At 43.3% G+C, this 22,694-nt stretch overlaps 1 protein-coding gene across 2 annotated transcripts; it reads right to left on the minus strand.

Annotated features, from left to right (window-relative positions):
- Positions 1-126: 126 nt before the first annotated feature.
- LOC110001479 (cyclic nucleotide-gated channel beta-3) lies at positions 127-18,482 on the minus strand. 2 transcript variants are annotated; one of them, XM_065948715.1, is made up of 17 exons: positions 18,211-18,482; positions 16,904-16,955; positions 15,769-15,931; positions 14,102-14,256; positions 13,356-13,888; positions 13,223-13,273; positions 12,894-12,980; positions 12,749-12,813; positions 11,981-12,103; positions 4,518-4,659; positions 4,058-4,217; positions 3,879-3,976; positions 3,717-3,800; positions 3,517-3,635; positions 2,864-3,016; positions 820-970; positions 127-715 (listed from the first exon to the last, which is right to left on the minus strand). In XM_065948715.1, exons 1-17 carry the CDS (start codon positions 18,337-18,339, stop codon positions 695-697), a joined length of 2,286 nt encoding a protein of 761 aa, XP_065804787.1. In that variant the 5' UTR covers positions 18,340-18,482; the 3' UTR covers positions 127-694. The 2 variants fall into 2 exon arrangements, with proteins under 2 accessions (XP_065804787.1, XP_065804786.1); XM_065948714.1 differs by having other exon boundaries at positions 15,769-15,934.
- Between the last annotated feature and the right edge of the window lie 4,212 nt (positions 18,483-22,694).

The raw sequence follows: 22,694 nt of genomic DNA on the forward strand, positions 1-22,694 counted from the left end.
GTCGCTTCAGGCTGCAGAGTTCACAAACACACAGAGTCTCTGTGTGGCTAACAGGATTAGCATGAGCAGCTCTCTCTCTCTGTCTGAACGGAGAAACACAACAAAGCAGTCGGAGTCACACCGTACTTCAATCACAGAGCTATTTATTTTTTTAAACTCATTTACACATTTCATACAGTGAGTGTTATTTATCTGCATGCGGAGAAGATGAAGAAATGTACAGAGTTCAGGTTTAGAACTGACAACAGAGGACGTTCAGTCACATGTTTACATCCACTGTAGTACAATTTAAACTGTCTGCATGCTTTAAATTTCATACAAATTTAAACACTCACTTTAGAAGTTTAAATCACTGTTTTCACTCGTGCATGATGCAATTCAACTCTGACCTCCAGATCAGTGAGTTCAGTTTTGTAATGGTTTATAGCTACCTCTCAACAAACATTTTAACCAGAGCTGCTTAGTCTTTCTCTCACATTACCTAAGATGGCATTATTTGATGTTCTCATATGGTCATATATATATGAGTCTCATATATGGTCAGATTTTTCACGTTTACATATAACAAAATATTTCTTTTAAAACACTCGGTACAAAACAGGACTCAAAGGGTTAAAATCAAACTCAAAGGGTTAACATCAAACTGTACACTGACTCCCAAAAAGGAGTCATAAAGTGATTCTCCTCATAGTCCTCATTGGCCTGCAGCGGTACTCTGAGCAGGAGACACAGAAATAATGATGGTTAGTCTAACGGTCAGAATATGTGTGGTGACTTTCAGAATAAGAGTGGTGACTTTCAGAATAAGAGTATTGTTACCTTCATTTTCTCGATAAGTCCTTTGTTAAAATTTCCTCCAAATGCTCGCAGCAGTTTGGGCGTTGGAGGTTTGGGTCCAAACAGAGCGAGTCCTTTCTTCTTATCTTCATCTACTTTAGCGGCTGCAGGACCCTTGGCCTTCATTAACTTCCTGTACGAACATAGAAACAGACAGGAAGGCTCAAAGTTAGGAACACATCGGTCGGATGCTCTGAAAAACTGATCAGTTCACTCAAGTATTCTAAGAGTGGGAAAAAGGTGAAGATTTCATGAAAGACATAAACATGATAATGGCCCCTGAGGGCGAAAAAGAAGAATTGATCTCAAAAGAATCTGATTTTGTTTGTAAAGATTAACTGTTAGAAAGAAAATAACGGTCAACATGAATCCTTTCATTGGTAAAAGTGATGCTGAGATGTTTTCCACTTTTTTATATGAACTGTAGATGAAGACTTTCAACATCATGCCATTCAGACAGGAGGTGACGTCACCCCACAGGTTCTTTTAGTTAGTTCCCCAGGGATCTTTTGTGGGATCACAACAGTTTTCACGGTTTGATAAAAAAATGAGAGACTTGAATATTCATCATTATCCAGATGACACTATAGCACATTCCTTGCTCCCTCATATAGGCATGTGCTCTCTTATTTACACTGTGTCATGACTTTTATCTTACAGATGTCGTCTTTATCGGTTGTGAATGTCTGCAGTGACTATGGGATGTTTTTCAATCTGACCACTGACAGTTGAAGTGGCTAACATTGAGCATCTCTTAACAGAGGCACCTGTTGGGTGTGCAGGTGTGATATGTTAGGCAGCAAGTGAACATCTTGTTCTTGAAATTGACGTGTTGAAAGCCGAGAAAAACAGGCGAGTGTGAGGACATGAGAACTTTGAGAAGAGACAACCTCAGAGCATCGTTAAACAGCAGTTCTTTGGGGTGTTCAGAAAGACCAAAGGTGGTCCAACGAAGGAAAACAGGTCCACCATGAACACTGTTATGGGCGGCCGGGTTTATTGATGCATTTGGGGACTGAAGGCTGGCTTGGTCTGATCCAACAGAAGAACTACTGGTGTGGCTACTAGCTACACTAGTAACAGTAGTTCAGTCAGGATCACTTAAATTGTCAAGTAAATTACTTAATTGAACTTTCTTATATTTGGCGGTATGGTTCTGTATGGGATCTCTCTGCCCTTCCACGTGCTTACTTGGAAAGCATGAGGCAGGAACAGCACACATTCCTGCCCTACCCGTGCATACAAGGAAAGCTACAAGGCAGGGAGAGAAGCAGCAAACCCCCAAAGAGCATCAATGACAAGCATGACATTGATGGTAAACGGTAAATGGACTAGAGCTTATATAGCGCTTTTACACTGCATGTCACACCTACACATTCACACACTGATGGTAGAATCATCCATCAGAAGTAACTAATCCCATTCATACACAGCCACCCAAGCAGCGGGAGCAATTCGGTCTTGGTCAAGGACACATTGGACATGTTGTCCTGCTGGGGATCGAACCCTCGACCTTCCGGCTTGCAGAGGGAGCAGCAAAAGTAGGCAGGCTAGAGCAGTTTAAATAAGGTGGCATATGTACTATTTGGCCAATTAGACGCTTTGAAGCAAATCAACTGTTACCAAAACTCTGGCATGACAGTCGAGTTTGACCTGCCTGAACTAATGCTGTGCTCCATGTCTGATAGAAAGGTGTCAGAACACACAGTTCTTATGTTTGGGGCATTAGACCTTTTAGGGTAACCACGCCGACCCCTGTCTAACATCAATTACCACAACAGTGGGCACGTGAGCAGTAGACCTGGACTACAGAGTGATTGAAGAAGGTGGCCTGGAGGAACAACTCAACATGTCCTCCAAAATCCCAAGATCTGGATCCAACTGAGCATCTGTGTGATGTGCTGGACATCCGAGTGGAGGCCCCGCCCAACAAATAAGAGGACTTAAACACACCTTCAGAGGAGTCAAATTCAGATGGGAACATCAGAATGATCTAAACAGGTTCATCTTCTGGGCTCAGACTCACCGTCCCTTCCTGGCCAGAACTTTCTGAGACTCGGGGTAGTGGACCAGGATGTCAAACAGGTCCTTCTTCTCCAGGACGAAGAGGTTAGCGAAGCCGTAAGCTTTTACGTTTGCCGTTCGCCTGTTTCCTCCGTCTTTGGACGACTGCAATAAACTGAGAAACAAAGACGTACGTGATTGGTTAAAGATCTCAGACAATCTCTGGTTTTCTGGAAAAGTTTTATATTTTCAGTCATTTTGGAGTGAGGACTTTGTCAATGGTTTATAGTTATACTTCCAAGTTCCTCATTAAACACTACAGTCAATTTAAAGGTATGTTTTATACGGAGCAACAGAGTGAAAAAACAGAACTTTTTATACAACAGGAAACAGAAGATGTTGGTAATTGTTTGCACTGTGGAGCTCCTCAGGGATCTGTGCTGGGTCCTTTCCTTTTTGTTTAAATAAATAACTTTTGATGCATATCTTTTTTTACTAAAAGCAGAAGAACAGAGTTGTATACACAAAGAGATATTGACAGAGCCCATGTGTATACTTCTCACAGTTTTGTGCATAATAAACATCTCTGATGTCAGATTGTAAAAGCTAGATTTACTATGATTGTCTGCTAAACGCTGTGTTTTCATTCTTATCCACATGTCAGATTAATCTCACCTGATCTCTCCGAACACACAGCCGGCCTTCAGCGTGACAAACACGATGCTGTTGTCAGGTCCTCCCACCACCTGCACCGCCCCGCCCTTTATGATGTACATCTCTTTACCAATGTCTCCCTGCACAGCACAGGGCGCTCATTAACATGCAGAAAATACACAATATAGCATATTCATGTTTATTATCTGATCAAAATGGACCTTCTTGACCACAAAGTCTCCGGGTAGATAGATGATAGATTTGAGTCTCAGCAACATGTCCACCAACATCTGCTGGTCACAGCCCTGCAGGAGGAATGTTATGTTTGTTTACTTTCTGTCCAAACTTCCGTACGTCTGTTTTTATTGTTTTGTGTCAGGCACCTTGAACAGATCGATCTTCTGGAAGGTGGAGAGGTTGATGTCCACAGCGATGGCGGTTTTCATCACCAGCGGCATCTTATCCAGCAGCTCAGACTCGTCTGGAAACACCAAGAACAAACAGAGGGGTTTTATTTGAATTTTTAACAACTTAAGAAAAATAAGACTCCAGAGTTACTGACCCAGCATGCCCTGAGCGTCCCAGGTGTAGGTGTACCAGGTGCGGACTCGGTTCTGGACCTGAGAGGGGATGCGGTTGTTGACCATGTAGGACACGGTGTTGTCCATGGAGGACCTGAAATAGGTCTGACCTGCTGTGGCTGCTCCGATGACATCCCTCATCTGACGTATAATAGTGTAGAAAGAGATGAACCAGACATTTGATGACTTTTCTTGTTGAAATGTCACGTTCAGCACATTTCACACGTTTTCTGACAGTCAAGACTTCACAGGGAACCAATGAGGAACAAAAACAGCTGGAGTGACGGTGACGGGGTGTTAGTAAAACTAAGATGAGTGAGGGCTCGATCATCTATCTCTACTTCACTATGTTAATGAGACAAACAGAGGTGATGACATGCTAACGTGGAGATGCTAATTTATATCCATGCTGGGACTCTATGAGGGGACTCTATTTTTTACCTGTCCAATCAAACTGGAGAACACAAAGACGCCCGTGAAAAAGTTTGTCATCTGAAAGGAGATCTCAAAGACGGTGTGAGGTTCAGGTAGACCCCCGATGTTGATCAGACTGCGGACAGCGAAGTAGTAACAACGCAGGTACCTGTGGAGAGGGCGTGTCTGTGTGTTATTTAAAATACACTACTTGTCCCAGAATGACGGACATAAAGAAAGCTCCAAAAAGGTAGTTAGTCATCTGAAAGACCAGACCAACAGGCAGCTCAGCAATCATCAGCACGGACTTCTTGGCATAGAAGAAGCAGCTGAGCTAACTACAGCAGCACATAGAGTACAGCTCCTCTAGCTAGCGAGTACAGCTAGAGGAGAGGACGGTATCCAGGGGCGTGTCCAGACTTTTTTGACTGGATGGGGCTCACTAGGGTCACTCACATGCAGGAGTGGCATGACGTAAAAACGTTTGTCCAAAGTCACAGTTTCAAGTTCTTACTAGAGGCACTGTTCGTAATTTTACCAGAAAGGAAAGTTAAAATTGATTTAAAAAAATCAGCGCTTTGAGTAGTCAGAAGACGAGAAAAACAATAACGATCAAGTCCCAGTCCTTTTACCAAAAAAGGACTTGACCAGAAATGACCAAGCTTCAAGGAGCAGAGGAGCTGCTACGTGCTACGTACTACGGGTGAGCGTATTGCATCATTTCCTGTTCTGTTCTCAGCTGTACTGTGTTGCTCAGTGCTGATCGTTAGAGCTAAAAGCTTAGTTGTTAATTTTGCCCAGTTTCTTACGACTGTTGTTTCCAACACACTGTATGTTCAGACAAACAGAAGTAATCAAAAAGCACTCTTTCCCTCTAGCGATAAATCTGCTTAACAGTTTTGTTTATTTTAGCTACCTACTCTTAGCCTAGCTTAGCAGTTAGCTTTATTTACAATGGCTTCTTTTTCCGTCTCTCCCTCTCCTGCTCTACGTGTCAGATGTTAAGTTACTCCTTGTCCTCCTTTAGTGATAATGATACATGTAAGAAATGTAGTTTATTTTTAGCTTTGGAGGCGAGGGTGTCTGAGTTAGAGAGACGGCTCCGCACCATTGAGTCAGAGCCATCGTATGCAGCAGTAGTTAGCCAGCCACCTGCGGGCCGACATAGCTTGGCTTCCCCCCCGGTAACTCCCGAGCAGCCGGGAGGCAGTGGCTGGGTTACTGTCCGAGGGAAGCATAGTCGAAAATCGAAGCACATGGTGCCCCACCAACCACTTCACGTTTCAAGCAAATTTTCCCCACTCAGCGACACACCCACTGAGAATAAAACTCTGATTATTGGAGACTCCATAGTCCGAAACGTGAAGCTAGCGAAGTCAGCGGGCATAGTTAGGTGTATACCCGGGGCCAGAGTGGGCGACATCACACCTCATGCCCTTACCTGGTGCAGATACGTCTGATACAGCAGAGACAGTTCCAGAACCAGATATTAGTCTAGACTGTTTTTCTCCAATCGACCTTTCAGCTCTAAATTCAATTATTTCTGCGTTGAAACCGTCAAACTGTCTTTTAGACCCAATCTCAACCAAGCTGTTTAAGGAAGTCTTTCCCTTAGTTAGCAACTCTATATTAGATATGATCAATATGTCTTTACTGGCAGGCTATGTACCACAGTATTTAAAGTAGCAGTAATCAAACCTCTACTCAAAAAACCTATTCTAGATTCAGGAACTCTAGCTAACTACAGGCCTATATCCAACCTTCCTTTTATCTCAAAGATCTTGGAGAAAATGGTAGCTAATTAGCTGTGTGACTTTCTCCAGGACAACAGTTTATTTGAGGAGTTTCAGTCAGGATTTAGAGTCCACCATAGCACTGAGACTACACTAGTTAAAGTTACAAACGATCTACTTCTAGCTTCAGACAGGGGACTTCTCTCTGTGCTCGTCTTGTTAGATCTTAGTGCGGCTTTTGACGCCATCTGATTTGACCAAGATGGCGGCGCGAGCGCATCGCGAGGCCCAGCGTCTCTCTCAGATTTGCAATTTTGCAGTAATTTTATTGTTAATTTCGGGTCTGTTCGTACGGAACAGCCTCGCCTTAACATCCTACACCCGACAGGAACTTTTGGATATTGGAATACACCTCCCTGACGATCTAATCAACAATCTTCGACTCATCCCTGAGATCGCCAAAACACCCGAGGCTACGCACTCTACCCGGCCGGGCGGAAGTGCTCGCAGGCGGCGTCGAGACCGTAAACAAAGGCGGGGGAAGCGCGGAGGTATAAGAGCTAAGCTAAAGCTAACACCGCACCGTCTCCCGTTACCCAGCATTTTCCTCGCTAATGTGCGGTCTTTGGTGAACAAAATGGACGAGTTACGACTTCGCATCATCCACAGCAAGAGAATTATGGACTGTAATGTCATGATCTTCACGGAAACATGGCTAAACAACGGAGTACCGGACGATGCTATCAAGCTAGCCGGTCGCCACACACACCGAGCAGACAGAACAGCAGAGGACTCCAGTAAGACCAGAGGAGGAGGGCTGTGCATTTATATTAACAAAGCTTGGTGTACAGACTCTGTCATTATTGGGAGACACTGCTCAGCTAACATTGAGTTTCTCATGGTTAAATGTAGACCTTTCTATCAGCCAAGGGAGCTCAGCTCCACTATTGTAACTGCAGCCTACATCCCCCCTGATGCCGATGCAAAAGCTGCTATGAAGGAACTTTACACCGCTATCAGTAAACAACAGACTGCTCACCCGGAGGCTGCATTTATAGTTGCAGGTGATTTTAATCACTCAAACTTAAAGACAGTGCTCCCTAAATTTCACCAGCATGTTTCCTGCAATACAAGAGGAAACAAAACTCTGGACCATGTTTACACAAACATCGCAGAAGCCTACACCACGACCCCCCTCCCCCACCTGGGACAGTCAGACCATCTTTCTTTGTTCCTCATCCCCAAGTACTCCCCACTCATCCAACGTGTGAAGCCATCAGTAACAACGATTAAAGTGTGGCCAGCGGGGACAAGTTCCATCACACAGACTGGAGTATGTTTGCTTCTCAGGCTACCTTGGGCTCTCACACAGACATTGACACCTACACTTCTTCTGTGCTGGATTATATCAACACCACCATCGACAGTGTTACAACATGGAAGCAGATCACCACGTACCCAAATCAGAAGCCATGGATGAACAAGGAGGTGCGTCTCCTGCTGAAGGCCCGCAACACCGCCTTCAGATCTGATGATGCAATGGCCTACAGCGTATCCAGGGCAAACCTGAGGAGGGGCATCGTCAAGGCCAAGCACTGCTACAAGCTGAAGGTTGAGGAACACTTCTCCAACTCCGACCCCAGACGCATGTGGCAGGGCATCCAGGCCATCAGTGACTATAAACCCAGAAACTCCACCCCGATAACCACAGATGTCTCCTTCCTGAACGAGCTAAATCACTTTTATGCTTGTTTCGATAGAGACAACAGGGAGACGCAGACCACGACCAGACCTCCTGCAGACAACCAGCCCCTCTCACTCACCTCCACAGACGTCCACGCTGCACTGAGCCGGATCAACGCTCGAAAGGCTGCTGGTCCAGACAGCACCCCTGGGCGCGTGCTTAGAGCATGTGCGGAGCAGCTCACTGGGGTTTTTACGGACATCTTCAACCTGTCCCTCGCCCAAGCAGCTGTGCCAGCATGCTTCAAAGCCACCTCCATTGTCCCAGTGCCGAAACAATCCAGCCCGACAGGCCTGAATGACTACCGCCCTGTAGCACTCACACCCATCATAATGAAGTGCTTTGAGCGACTGGTCCTAGCACACCTGAAAAACTGCCTCCCACCCACACTGGACCCATTCCAGTTTGCCTACCGCAGCAATAGGAGTACAGAGGATGCAGTCTCCACTGCGCTGCACTCTGTGCTCACACATCTGGACAATAACAACACATACGCACGAATGCTGTTTGTTGATTTTAGCTCAGCATTCAACTCTGTCATCCCCTCCAAGTTAAACACTAAACTCGGAGACCTGGGCTTCAACACCTCCCTCCGTCACTGGATAATGGACTTTCTGACCAACAGACCCCAGTATGTTAGGTCAGGACACACCTGCTCCACCACCATCACACTCAACACAGGCGTACCACAGGGCTGTGTGCTGAGCCCATTCCTCTACTCCCTCTTCACCCACGACTGCAGACCTGTACATGGATCCAACACCATCATCAAGTTTGCGGACGATACAGCGGTGATTGGCCTCATCAGCAACAACGATGACACGGCCTACAGGGAGGAGGTACAGCATCTGGCCGCCTGGTGTGCTGACAACAACCTGCTCCTCAACACCAGCAAGACGAAGGAGATCATCGTGGACTTCAGGAGAGAAAGAGGAAGCACGCACAACCCCATTCACATCAATGGGATGGCTGTTGAACGTGTCTCCAGCTTCAAGTTCCTGGGGACCCACATCACAGAGGACCTCTCCTGGTCCACTAACACCTCCAGTCTGGTTAAGAAGGCTCATCAACGCCTCTTTTTCCTGAGGACACTGAAGAGACACCACCTGTCTTCAGCTGTACTGATGAACTTCTACCGCTGTGTGATCGAGAGCATCCTGACCAGCAGTGTCTCAGTCTGGTACGGAAACTGCTCTGTCGCAGACCGTAAGGCGCTACAGCGGGTGGTAAAAACTGCCCAGCGCATCACAAGGTGTCCACTTCCTGCCATTGAGGATGTCCAAAGAAAACGCTGTCTGCGGCGAGCTCATGGCATCCTTAAAGACTCCTCCCACCCTGCCCACAGACTGTTTACCCTCCTGCCCTCCGGCAGGCGCTTCAGAAGCCTCCGGACCAGAACCAGCAGACTGAGGAACAGCTTTTTCCCCAGAGCTGTTTCTCTACTGAACTCTATCCCCGAACTCTGAACTCTGTCTCTCTCTCTCTCTCCCTCTCTCTCTCCGCCCCCTGCTGACCCCCCCCCCCCCCCCCCCTTTCCCCTGCATATCACCTCACACCCATCATCCCCCCACCACTCCTCCTGGTCACACACACACATCTCTCATCCATCTGTATTATTGTATTATAGTATGTTCATATTATGTCCATATTCTTTATATTATCTGTAAACTAGTATAGCATGCTCACTGCATCTTAATCTGTATATTATTAGTATAGCATGCTCACTGCACCTTAATCTGTATATTATAATCCCAAGAATACACTTATTTTGTAGCATTACTTATTTATAGCATTTATTTATATTTATAGCATCCCATTAATCCAGCCATCCAGATATACCTAATAATTCACTTTTTTTAGTCTACATCTGTAAATTTTGTAATTACTGTACATAGCACAGACTCTTGCACTTTCTGCTTATTTGCACTTCTGGTGAGATGCCAAACCTCATTTCGTTACTCTATACTTGTATATGTGTAATGACAATAAAGTTGAATCTCATCTCATCTCATCTCATCTCATCTCATTGACCATCAGATCCTATTATACAGACTAGAACATTTACTTGGAATTACAGGGACTGCTTTAAGTTGGTTTGAATCCTACTTATCAGACTGATCTCAGTTTGTACATGTTAGTGATAAGTCCTCTATGCACACCAAAGTTAGCCATGGAGTGCCACAATGAAGTGGTATGTATGTAGACTATGTATTATGTATCAATGAAGCCTGATGGCACCAGTCAGTTATGTAAGCCAAAGGACGTTAGGACCTGGATGATCAGAAATGTTTTGCTACTTAACTCAGACAAGACTGAAGTTATTGTGCTAGGCCCTAAAAACCTCAGAGAGACTTTTTCTCGTGATTTGACTGTCCTTAATGACATCAGCCTGGCATCTAGCACCACTGTTAGGAATCTAGGAGTTCTTTTTGATCAAGATATGTCCTTTAGCTCTCACATCAGGCAAATTTCAAGAACAGCCTATTTTCACCTTCGTAATATATCCAAGATCAGGAATATCCTGTCGCAAAATGATGCAGAAAAACTAGTTCATGCATTTGTTACCACCAGACTGGATTATTGTAATTCTCTTTTGTTAGGGTGCTCTGGTAAGTCTCTAAAGACTCTTCAACTGGTCCAGAATGCTGCAGCTCGTGTACTGAGTAGAACTAGGAAAAGGGACCACATCACTCCTGTGTTGGCTTCGCTGCACTGGCTCCCTATACAGTCTAGAATAGAATTTAAGATCCTTCTTCTCACTTACAAAGCTCTAAATGGACAAGCACCATCTTATCTTAAGGAGCTACTAGTGCCGTACTGCCCCTCGAGAACATTACGGTCCCAGAATGCAGGCTTGCTAGTGGTACCTACAGTCTCTAAGTGTACTATGGGAGGTAAAGCCTTCAGTTATCGGGCTCCTCTCCTCTGGAATCGTCTTCAGCCGGGGTCCAAGAGGCAGACACAGTCTGTATTTTTAAGAATAGACTTAAAACTTTCCTTTTTGATAAATCTTATAGTTAGGGCTGGTGCTGGTGTAGACCAGCTCCTAATTATGCTGCTATAGGCTTAGACTACCAGGGGAACTGGCACCTTGAGCTCCTCTCTCTCTCTATCTCTCTCTCTCTCTCTGCATATACAGTACATCATATTACTGCATGTATCTATCTGTAAATCTCAGTCACTAATCACCTACTTTCCTGGGAGCTCTTGAGCTCTCTTACGCTCCTCGTGATCGTTGGTTGACGGCCTGCCAGAACATGTTATTTGTAACATAACAATGAGTAAAGTCTTTTTTCCTGCTCTTTTGTAATGTTAAAAACAACAAGTAAGGTATTTTACCTGCTTTTTGTAAAGTGTCTTGAGATAACACTTGTTATGAGTTGATGCTATACAAATAAAAATTGATTGATTGATTGAATTGAAGTCCATTTACCAAGTCCATTTACCAAGTCCATTTGCCAAGTCCATTTATCAAGTTCATTTACCAAATCCATTTACCAAGTCCTTTTACCAAGTCCATTTACCAAGTCCATTTACCAAGTCCTTTTACCAAGTCCATTTACCAAGTCCATTTACCAAGTCCTTTTACCAAGTCCTTTTACCAAGTCCATTCACCAAGTCCTTTTACCAAGTCCATTTACCAAGTTCAGCTCTAGCTCAGCTCCCTCTTCACCACAACGATTCGACACAGCGCTCACAATACTGCTGACACTGAAGCAATCCACTTGTCAATTTCAGTCCATCTTCCCCTCACTGTGAACACGACCCCGAGATACCTGAACTCCTTCACCTGGAGGGAGCAATCCATCGTGTTCCATGGCCTCAGGCCGGAAGTCAGAAATATCCCATATGTTTGTAATGAAACAGAAGTTTTCATTTGGACTTCCTGCTCTCAGTCTAAATGGTGGTTGAAGTATTCATATTGTAACCAGTCAAAGGAGCAGATTACCCGTACTTTAAGGAACTTCAGATCATGTAAGCATGCTTCGATATGAGAACATAAAGGTACTTACGCGCTGCCCAGGCCCGAGTAGACCCATTTGGTCAACCCGATGCCCTGATAGTCTGAGGCCACGTAGTAGAAGCAGGCGTTGATGTGGAGCATAAAGAGCAGGTATCCGATGGTCCGGATCACTCTGACAGAAGAGGAACATTACTTCATTCTGTTATTCTGTGTGTTTAAACAAATACTGACTTTAAAGTTTAGAGACATCTGACACTGAAAGGCCACCGTTACCATTGGGGCCATGACAAATGCCCTCTTCCGATTTAACATACTGAAAGTCATTCTGAGGGGTCAAATGTTCGACTTCTTTAGTTAGTGCATTTGGTTTCAAGACTTTTTAAGGAGCCTAAGTTATCATTCAAATGAATATCACTGTTACAATGAATGCTAGGCGAGCTGTAGACAATCACTTCTTTGCTAATCACTCGCTTGTCGACGGCTCCGCCCAAATATGGCCATTTTACAACTGTAGTCTACCAACCAACGAGGGACTTTAAGATACCTTCTTCTTCACAGTCTTTGATGGGTATATCGATTTTTATTTTCAGATATTGGTCCCTCTAAAAACTCTGAGGATTGTGTTTCTGAGAGATGACAGATCCCCTGAACGTGACCCGTGGTTATCTGAAAGAGCCTAGCAATGAAGGGAACCAGAACAGAAACTGAAGCTACACATTCACTGAGAAGTTATTCCTTCTTCACATGTGTGTTTAAATGTTGACATCTTGTTTTTATCTTTGGGGTATCTATGAAAAGGTCATCATCTTAGACTGACCTCCAGATGTAAGCTTTGGCCATGATGCTCTCCAGACGGTCACTGAACTCAAAGAACGTGTCTGCCTGCAGAGGAAGCATGAACAAGTCAGCTGACTCTCCCACAGGATGTCCACAGAGGAGAAGTACCACCTGAGGAATCTCACCTTGAGCAGACGATTGGCTCTGAAGATGGATTTAAAGCCAAACTGTAAGTAGAGCAGGTCGAAAGGGATGAGGGACACCATGTCCATCTGTGAGCAGAGAGACTATGTCACCATACCAGATTCTACAAGAAATTATTCCAGTAACCATCAAACCATACCGATACCTGTTGATACCACGGCAACAAAAAAAACCCCTCTCTCTCTCTCACTCTCTCTCTCCATCTGCCTCTCTCTCTGACTCTCTCTCTCTCTCTCTCTCTCTCTCTCTCTCTGTGTATATATATATATATATATATATATATATATATATATATATATATATATCTCACTGTGAATCTGTTGGAGTCTCTGTAGTTCTTCTTGGTCATCACTCGGTCTTTCTGAAAGAAGAAAATAAAACTTGAATCACGTTGAATCTTAGGGTTAGGAGGTTTTCTGGAACATGAATCCTTCAGGACTTACAATGATGTCTCCTCCTTTGACAAACTGTTTCCTGGCCTGGAACAAGATGGAGTCTGTGAGGTAGATCAGGTCTGCAAGTAGATCCAGAGCAAACCAGAACGGGATGCTGGTCTGGGTGTGGTAGGGGAAGCAGAGGCGGGCCGTCATGAACCACGTGTTGTAGTTGAAGGCCAGAGTGACCAGGCTGAGCCAGGCTATGTAATGGCGGTCTGTGAACGGGTCGATGGTGGTCCCCAGCACCGAGTCCATCTGGTCCTCCACCGGCTCCAGGACCAGGTCTATTGAGGACCATGCGGCCTCTTCAAACCGAATCTTCAGGCTCTTCTTCTCCTTCTCCTCCTTCTCCTCCTCCTTACTCTCTGCTTTCTTCTTCTCCTCCTCCTCTTTTTTCTTCTGCTCGTCCTCCTTTTTCTTCTTCTCCTGTTCCTCCTTCTTTTTCTTGTCAGCCTCCTCCTTTTTTATGCGATCCTCTTCTGCCTGCCTCTTCCTCTCCTCCACCACCTTAGCATAGTGGTCTTTAGGGAGCAGAGGAGCTGAAGGGATCAGAACAAACTGTACGTTTAAAACCAAACTAACTCTTTGTACGTTCATCCCACAAGTCTGAAATTTAAGCTTTGTGGTAAGTTTATTATTAAAAAATGTTGCATTTCCTAGATAGTGCTGCTCAAAGATGACCTGCTAGACCTGCTGAGACGGTGAAAATAACTCTTCTGTGGTTTGATTTGTGACGGTGTGTTTGCACTCACTGACAGGAGGGCTGATCTCTGGAGACGATGCATATTTATCCACCACCTTCTCCCTACAAAGCTGCAGCCTCTCTCTCATCTTCACCACGATTGCCCTGAGCTGCTCGTCTGAATATTGGTTGATGACGATTGGAGGAGGAGGAGGAGCATCTTGTCTGAAGGTGGAAACAATAACTTCATTCACACATAAATACACTGAAAGATTTTTATTATTCACAAAAATTAAACTTGAGATGAAGCAAACTGTTGGAAAACAGTTCTGTTTACGTGTTCAACGTCACCTCCTAGTGGACAAAACCACATGATGTCCACTTTAATGAATATCTTTATTGAACCCCGATCTAAACCTGAAATGATTCATTATCTCATCTTTTATTTTAGCACTTAAAGCACACACATGATATGAAGAATACCTGCTCAACATGTCTGAATGGTGTTGAGTTTACTTTATTTAAAGTTTAAATTATAAATTTTCTATTTTTATTTTTATTCCTATATATCTGCACACTCTTCTTCTTCTCTTTTTTCTGCTGTAGCTCTTGAGTTTTACCTCCGAGGATCAATGAAGGACGATCTTCTCTGAGTCTTTTTACATCTAAATCACTGTATTTTCTCTTCCTGTGAAATATCTGATGACTAGCTAATGAGCCAATCAATTTCATCACAATGTTATGTCCTGCCTTCTATCTTGTGATTGGTTGGATCCCGTTTGAGCAGGAAGTATGTCAGGCGTTCTGTTTCATAAGTCAGTCTGAGTCATAAAGAGGCAGGAAGTCTGAAGAACGTTTCTGCTCAGCACAGAGGAGACGCTGCACTCTGGTGGCAGAGTCTAGGTACTGACAGAAGCATTAAACCTCCCGTGAACACTTTCTTATGACACACACACTGGCTCTCCTGATGAAGACCTCGAGCTAAAACCTGTCCCTCTGATGAAGACGATCTTTAAACTACAAATATGGCTGAAGCTTTTTGACTTAGTCGACTCTAAAGGGACGTAAAATACAAAAATAAGAAGAAATGTCTCAGTTTGAACATTCGATCGTCTTTGTGCTTTTTTAATTAAAAATGGGGTTTACATATTTTTACGCACCAACACTTCAGGATAATAAAGTCATGTTTTTAATTTGAAGACGCTGATTTCATCTTTCACTAAAAAGAGAGTGAAGACAGAGAGCTGGTCTGTGTCTCTACAGGGAGAATAAACAGTTAAATAAAGATAAATGAACAATCAGTAACAGGTAGATCTGAAACCTCTGACTGCACACTCTCTGTTCTCTCCCCTCCACTCTTTGTCAGCCTCCACTGATAACCTGTTGTGTTTACACCTGTCAGGATCAACGTGTTGCCTCCACCTCTCCTCCTCTGCTTCTCCACAATCAGCCACAGTGAGCCGCTTTAAGCCTCAAAGCTGAAGAGCTTTTAATCCACTTTGAGTTGGTCCCTGTGTTAATATGCATGTTACAGCAGAGGATCAACATCTCTCTCCCTGTGTTCATCTCCCAGGGTTCTGCTGATTAATGACTCTCTGCAGGCTGTGTGCTGTCACACTGTGAGAGAGATACTGCACAGATAAACACATTATATCCACTCTCTTTAATTATTCCTGCCCACTTAAACTCAACGTTTAAGATCAAATCAGGAGGAAAGAATGATGACGGTGTTCTTACCCCTCAGCTCCAGGTTCACCAGGGTTAGCTGGGGCCGCTGCTGGGGCCGCTGCTGGGGCCGCTGCTGGGGCCGCTGCTTGTGCCATTGCTGGTGCCGCTGCTGGGGCCGCTGCTGGGGTCGCTGCTGGGGTTGCTGCTGGGGTGGGGGCCGCTGCTGGTGCCGCTGCTGGGAAACACAGATTTTTATCTTGAAATTCGTTAATTAATGTCTTTACTGCGTTTAATAATCAGCCCGATAGTTATAAAGAGGAGTAACTTCTGTAAATACACGTCCTTTGCAAGCAACAACCTCCTCTGTGAAGAGACTGGCTGCAGAAGCACAGGAAGTCACATACACACCCATTCTAAAAAGCCTGTGTTTACAGCCTGGTTCAAAAAAACAAATAGGTGTGATTAGCTCGTGTCTCGATCGAAACACACTGTACAGGGGGTGAATGTTATGATGACTCATCTGTTTTGATTTAATGAAGAATAAGAGTGATTCACAATAAGGCGAGTGACAGGCTCGACCGCAAGCAGTCGCGGTGTAGCTGTCAGGAGGCTTAAGCCCCGCCTCAGCTCCTCCTGTTTGTTGGTTGTTTGGTTGACAGAGCCAGCATTTCCAAGGTGGTCACCGCTATGGATAGGTTTCCAAAACAGCCGTTCAGGAACCAACAGGTAACGTCAAAACACAAGCTAAGCTAATGTTAGCTGCAGCCCCTCTGGCAGCCCCTCCTGCTGTCCATGCCAGGAAAAACAAAGTGCCCTATGGAGATGACTTCTTAATATATTTTCCTATTAATTCCTGTCGGAGCAAAGCCCTTTAATTGTGCAAATACTGTGATGATGTCTTAGGACTGTGTTCCAACATTGCAGCTTGTTATTGCAAAGTGTTATCAGCAACATTCCTGATAAATCATAATGTTAACCATAATGATAATGTTTGTGCAGGAATGTCAGCAATTATTCACTTAAACGTATTTGGTAACTTCAGCCCTAACCCAAACTACAGCTCTGAAACACTGGCTATCTAACATTCACCATGTGACAGTAAAGGAGTACGTCTAACTCTCACTGCTGTGGGAGGATACGTTAAAGGACAGGAAGTGAAACACACAAAGAAGTTAAGTGGTTTATTGATGAAAGAACTTCTTACCCTGAGGTCTTCCTTCTTTTATGTCCTCATTCTTATCGGCTGGTTTCTCCTCCTGCAACACAAATCAACATGAAACACACAGTGAGACTTGTCATTAGTCAAACAGTCATCAGAGAGATTCTAACTGGTTCAAAGAACAGTGCAGCACTATTTGACTAATGACTCCCTCGCCCTTTGAATCACCAGCTGAGTGTGACATAAACAGATACTAAAAAGCCTGCTGAGAAATTAGAAATTTCAGAGATTTGTGTAATGAAATCATTTGATTCGTTATTGGCTGGAGTATAGAGACATTGAAGTGATGGAGCAGCAGATAAGAGAGCTCTGCTGTGATCTCAGAGGGAACCAATCAAACACAACTCTCTGCACTACAGGCTTCGTGCAATATTTAGTTTTTGTTGTCACACTTTTTAAAGTCTTGGCTGATTCTGCTGCTGCTGCTGGCACCAAACAAACAGTGAGAGCGAGACTTAAAATCATCAGGGACATTTTCCATGCATTAACTGAACAGGATACAGCATTTACTATAATAGAAGAATCTCCTCTTGTAAGGCAAGATAGTCTTATAGATATATGAATCCTAGAACCACTTTCCTTAATCAAACGTTTGCATCATAATGAAACATATGTTGGAACCTCCCACCCTAACCTGTATGTACTTATCATTTAACACATCGACCTTGCAAACAGTGATGAAACCAGATACCTAACTGTTTTAAGGAAATCTTTCCCTTAGTTAACAGCTGTACATTAGATGTGATCAATATGTATTTACTGGCAGGCTATGTACCACAGTCATTTAAAGTAGCCCTACTGTCTCTAAATGTACTATGGGAGGTAGAGCCTTCAGTTATCAGGCCTGCTTGTGGTACCTACGGTCTCTAAATGTACTATGGGAGGTAGAGCCTTCAGTTATCAGGCCTGCTCGTTGTACCTACGGTCTCTAAATGTACTATGAGAGGTACAGCCTTCAGTTATCAGGCCCCTCTTCTTTGTAATCATCTACCAGTTAGGGTTCAGGAGGAAGACACACTCTGTACTTTAAGGATTAGGATATAAAGTTTAATTTTGATAAAGCTTATAGTTAGGGCTTGCTCAGGCTTGGATTAGTTTGTTGTTATGTTTCTGAAGGATAAACATAAACTCCCATCCAGTCTCAGCAGATGTCTGTTCTTCAATGAGTTCTGTTAGAGTTACGTAAAGTTTGCTGAGATAACTTTCTTGTGTTCGATGCTATACACCTTTAACTGATTCATAAATAGATTGAATTAACAGCACGTTGTTTCCTAAAGACAATCAAGCCCTACCTTGGCCGGAGCTGCATCTGGTGCTGGAGCTGCAGTCTGTGTTTGAGCTGGGTTAGGTGCCGCTCTGGTGGTCCCTGAAGCTTGTGGCACCTGCGGGCCACTGAAGAGCCCCTTAAACTTTCCAAACATGTTGAGAAACTGACAGGTGCATCCGCCTCTCTGTCTGCAGGTCACTTTGTAATGACTCCTGAGGGTCTGACGAGTCTCTGTGGTCTTCTTGCTTTTAGCACCACTAATACTCTCCAGAGAGAAAAGCCCCACTCCCCTCCATGGGCTGTGACATGTCAGCCCATCACTATCTCATGTAAGACCCCAAGAGGCTTACAGGTGAGCACTAAAGCTGGCTGAGACACTGAGGACAGAATACATGTGCAGAAAACACAGACTGAATCAACCTTTGCAGTTCGAACGGAAATTAAGCTGCTGATGTTTTTGGAGGCCTGAGTATGACGAAGACATGCATAAAAGTAAGAAAAGTTAATATAAAAATAAAAAACATAAAATATGATTTTGTTTTCTTTTTTGCTTTTGGGCATTTTGCCTTCATTAGAGAGGACAGCTGAAGGCAAACGGGTCGGAGGAGAGAGGGGGGAGGGGTGACGTGCAGCAAACAGCAGATATTGGATTCTAACCCAAGGCCACTGTGATGGGGACTACACCCTCTGTACACGGGACTCACAGCATAACATCATAACATTGTGTGGATTTGAATGATATTGTACCTTAAAAGAGCTGTGGTGAGTCATTGATGACTGTTACAGTGGAGCTGTGATTAAACACACTTCAGTTTGTACGGATGACTCGTGGTCAAAGGAGTAGTAAAGGGCGAGAAGTAGGACTGACTCCTACCCTGGGCCCCAATGAAGGAAGAGGACCTGAAAAAATCTACAGCCTTTGTTTGCATTTCAAAGTCAGAACTGTAAAGGGAGTAAAGGGGATGAACTGACGTCATGTTTTACTCTTAACTCTGAAAAACAGAGGAAACTATTAAGATGTTAAAATCAATATTTACACCAAAACAATATCAATATTGTTTTGGTGTAAATATTGGGGGGATCACTGTCCACTCAGAGAAAAGAGAAAGATATTATCCACTGAACTCATTTGGAGTAGATTTTAAAGAAAGAGAATCATTATAATGCAGAGTTAAGCTCAGAGAGAAATCAAATACAGTTATAATGTATGGCTGTGTTGTTGGCAGAGTGTAAAGAGTACTAAAATATTCTACTCAAGTAAAAGTACTGTTACTGTAATACAATTTTACTTAAGTACAAGTAAAAGTACCAGTCTTAAAATGTACTCAAGTAAAAGTAAAAAGTAACTTGTTTTAAATGTACTTTAAGTAAAAGTTACTTAGTTACTTTTTTTAACAACACATCTCTCCTGTGTAGTGCAAAAAGGACGAGAGGATATTAATCTCAAAGTTTTTTTTAATTAAAGGCAAATCTTTACAAAGATTTATCTTTTCAGATAAACATTTTCTTTTCTACCCCATAGACAAAAACAAAATATAAATAATGATGGATAATTTAATATCAAGACTTATATGTTCAAGTAATGAGCTGTTTGTTGCAACTTATAACACCCAACTTCCTGATATGTCGGCTTCAAAATAAAAGCACATCACAGAGATGGCAATAAGGGACTTTTATTGTGAAAAAACTTTCCAGAATTAAATTTGTTTATCGCTCGGAGCTGCAGCGGAGATACAATGGCGATTCTCTACAACGCTGTAGTGAGAAACAGCATTCTCAGCCACTTCTTTGCCCATGAGTAAGAACCACAGCCAACTTATGTTAATCATCTTGGACTTAAGACAATGAGACATCAGTCTATAAACACCTTCAGCAGGTAGACCCGCTGTAGTGGAGGTGCTTATCCGTGCTGCACTAGCTGAAGTGGCACCGAGCCAAGAAAAGGGTCTCTCTCTCTCTCTCTCTCTCTCTCTCTCTCTCTCTCTCTCTCTGTCTCTCTGTCTGTCTCTCTCTCACTCGCTCTCTCTCTCTCTCTCTCTGTATGTAGCTAATTACAATACTTAACAGAAAACCTACTTAAGTGAAAGTTAAAGTACAGATTTTAAGTACACCAAAAAACGACTCAATTACAGTAACGCGAGTAAATGTAATTCGTTACTTTACACCTCTGGTTGTTGGTTACATAATGTACAACATGAATGGACTCTAACCAAGCAGCAACCTCCACTGTTAAAGAATGAAGCCAGTGCAGATCTGTAAAAAAAACTGCAGTTCCTCCAGTGTCCACTAGAGTCTGTCTCCTGCAGTGAGTCAGTCCCCATAGAGCCCCATGTTAAAATGTCCAACTTTACAGCTGCAGTTCCTCCAGTGTCCACTAGAGTCTGTCTCCTGCAGTGAGTCAGTCCCCATAGAGCCCCATGTTAAAATGTCCAACTTTACAGCTGCAGTTCCTCCTGTGTCCACTAGAGTCTGTCTCCTGCAGTGAGTCAGTCCCCACACAGAAAAAGGAAAAGAGTTCAATTTTTAGTGTTGGTGAAATTTCAGGAAGTGCAGAGTTAATTATACTCTGGATGGAGTCAAATTCCTGAAACTTCACTCTCAGTTGAAAAGGAGTTAGAGTCAAAATCGAGTGTAAAAACGAAGTGTCAAGTAATCAAATCTGTAAGTGTCACTGCAACATCTTTAACTCTTTTACTTTTCACTCTGAACTCTGAACCTGGATGTGACTCTTAAAGTGTTATTTATCCCTCCCCACCCCCATAATGGAACACACACTGACAGAAGTCATGAAGACTGCAGACTGTGTTGACTTGTGGATTTAGCCTGACGTTGGCCGGTAAGAAAATAAAGCATTTTCAGTAAACGTTATGTTTTCATATAGATATTGATACTACTCTTCTTGTGTATGGTCTTTTTGAAATATTAGCCACTGTAACACTGTTAGCTGATTTTATGCTGCAATATCTAGCTAGCCATCTTATTCTCCTCCTAAGTAGCTTATGTACTCAATGATTTCATCTTGCCATCTTGCCATCTTAAATTTGATGGCAAGGACCATAGCTATGATAAATGTTTCAGAGATGGTGTCCCAATGAACTGTTTATTAAGCTAAGTATGCTAAGTTTGCTGTGTGAGTGTTGGTATGATATCTCCTGTTAGCGAGACTAAAACTAGCATTATTTTTGTTAAACAGCAGAAAAATGTAAGTGAATGATTTATGTTTGCTAAGCTGCCTTGCTCGTTCATGACTTGTCCAACAGCATGTTGCTATGCTATCTTTATGCAGTCGTGCTATAAGATTATTAACTAAATGTTTTTTTGTGTGTTTGTGTGTGCATGAGCAGGAAGAGATCGTCCAATTCAGGTTGTCTTGCATGGAGAATGAAGACAGTCCAACTCAACACCTATGATGGCTCACGTGAGCTTCCAGGCCTCATTTCAAGTAATATTGTAATGAAAATTAGAGAGCAATTCAATTCAATTCAAAAAACTTTATTTGTCCCCGGGGGGCAATTCAAATACATTGTTTCATATTGCTGTATGTTTTAGAAAGTGTTTTAAACGGTTATGTGGTGCACATGTTTTAAAATAAATGTTTTTTAATCAAACATGATCTTTTTGAGTGTATTTTTCATTCATTTCAGTAATTCATTAAAGCAACGTTCACACCTCACAGTGTTAATATGGGGGTAACACTTTTAATAGTTAAAAAAGATACTCTGAAAGAGTGAATTTCTAACACTACATTGCAGTGTTGAGCAAAAGTGACACTGGTTAGTGTTACCTGGTGTTAAATTATAACTCAAAAAAGAGTTAAATTAACACTTTGTGGTGTGGACCCATATAGACACTTTAAAAGTGTTAATATTAACTCTGATAGTGTTAATTTGAGTATGCTGATTTTGCTGTGCATAGAGCCCCATGTTAAAATGTCCAACTTTACAGCTGCAGTTCCTCCAGTGTCCACTAGAGTCTGTCTCCTGCAGTGAGTCAGTCCCCATAGAGATCCATGTTAAAATGTCAATGGGACAATGAACATGAGTCTGGTTCTGATCCAGGTTTCTGCCTCTTAAAGGAAGTTTTTTTCTGCACTTCGCTTTGCCCATGTTGTTTAGAACTTATGGTGGATTAATGTTGAGTCTTTTTTACATTTTCTTTCTATTAAAGATTTATTTTTGGGCTTTTGTGCCTTTAATGGAGAGATAGGACAGTGGACAGAGATGGAGATCATGGAGAAAGAGTGGGAATTGACATGCGGGAAAGGAGCCACAGGTTGGATTCGAACCCGGGCCGCCTGCGTTGAGGACTACAGCCTCCATACATGCGTGCACTAACCACTGCGTCACCAGCGCCCCATGATGAGTCTAAGTAATTTAACAAATAGGTCTGAATCCGTGTGACCCCTCCTCTCTCTCACAGACACACACAGACACACACAGACACACACACACACACACACTCACACACACACACACACACTCACAGACACACGCACACACTCACACACAC

Source organism: Labrus bergylta, chromosome 20, assembly GCF_963930695.1.
Source record: "Labrus bergylta chromosome 20, fLabBer1.1, whole genome shotgun sequence".
NCBI lineage: Eukaryota > Metazoa > Chordata > Actinopteri > Labriformes > Labridae > Labrus > Labrus bergylta.

Bases quoted from the DNA above. Each gene is read 5' to 3' on its own strand.
- LOC110001479 (XM_065948714.1), bottom strand. From the start codon at position 18,339: ATGTTTGGAAAGTTTAAGGGGCTCTTCAGTGGCCCGCAGGTGCCACAA. The intron at 12,104-12,748 runs GTCAGTCTAAGA...CTCTTCTGTCAG, and splicing joins GCCAAAGCTTACATCTGGAG to AGTGATCCGGACCATCGGAT. The intron at 971-2,863 runs GTGAGTCTGAGC...ATGTTCGTACAG, and splicing joins GTTCTGGCCAGGAAGGGACG to GAAGTTAATGAAGGCCAAGG.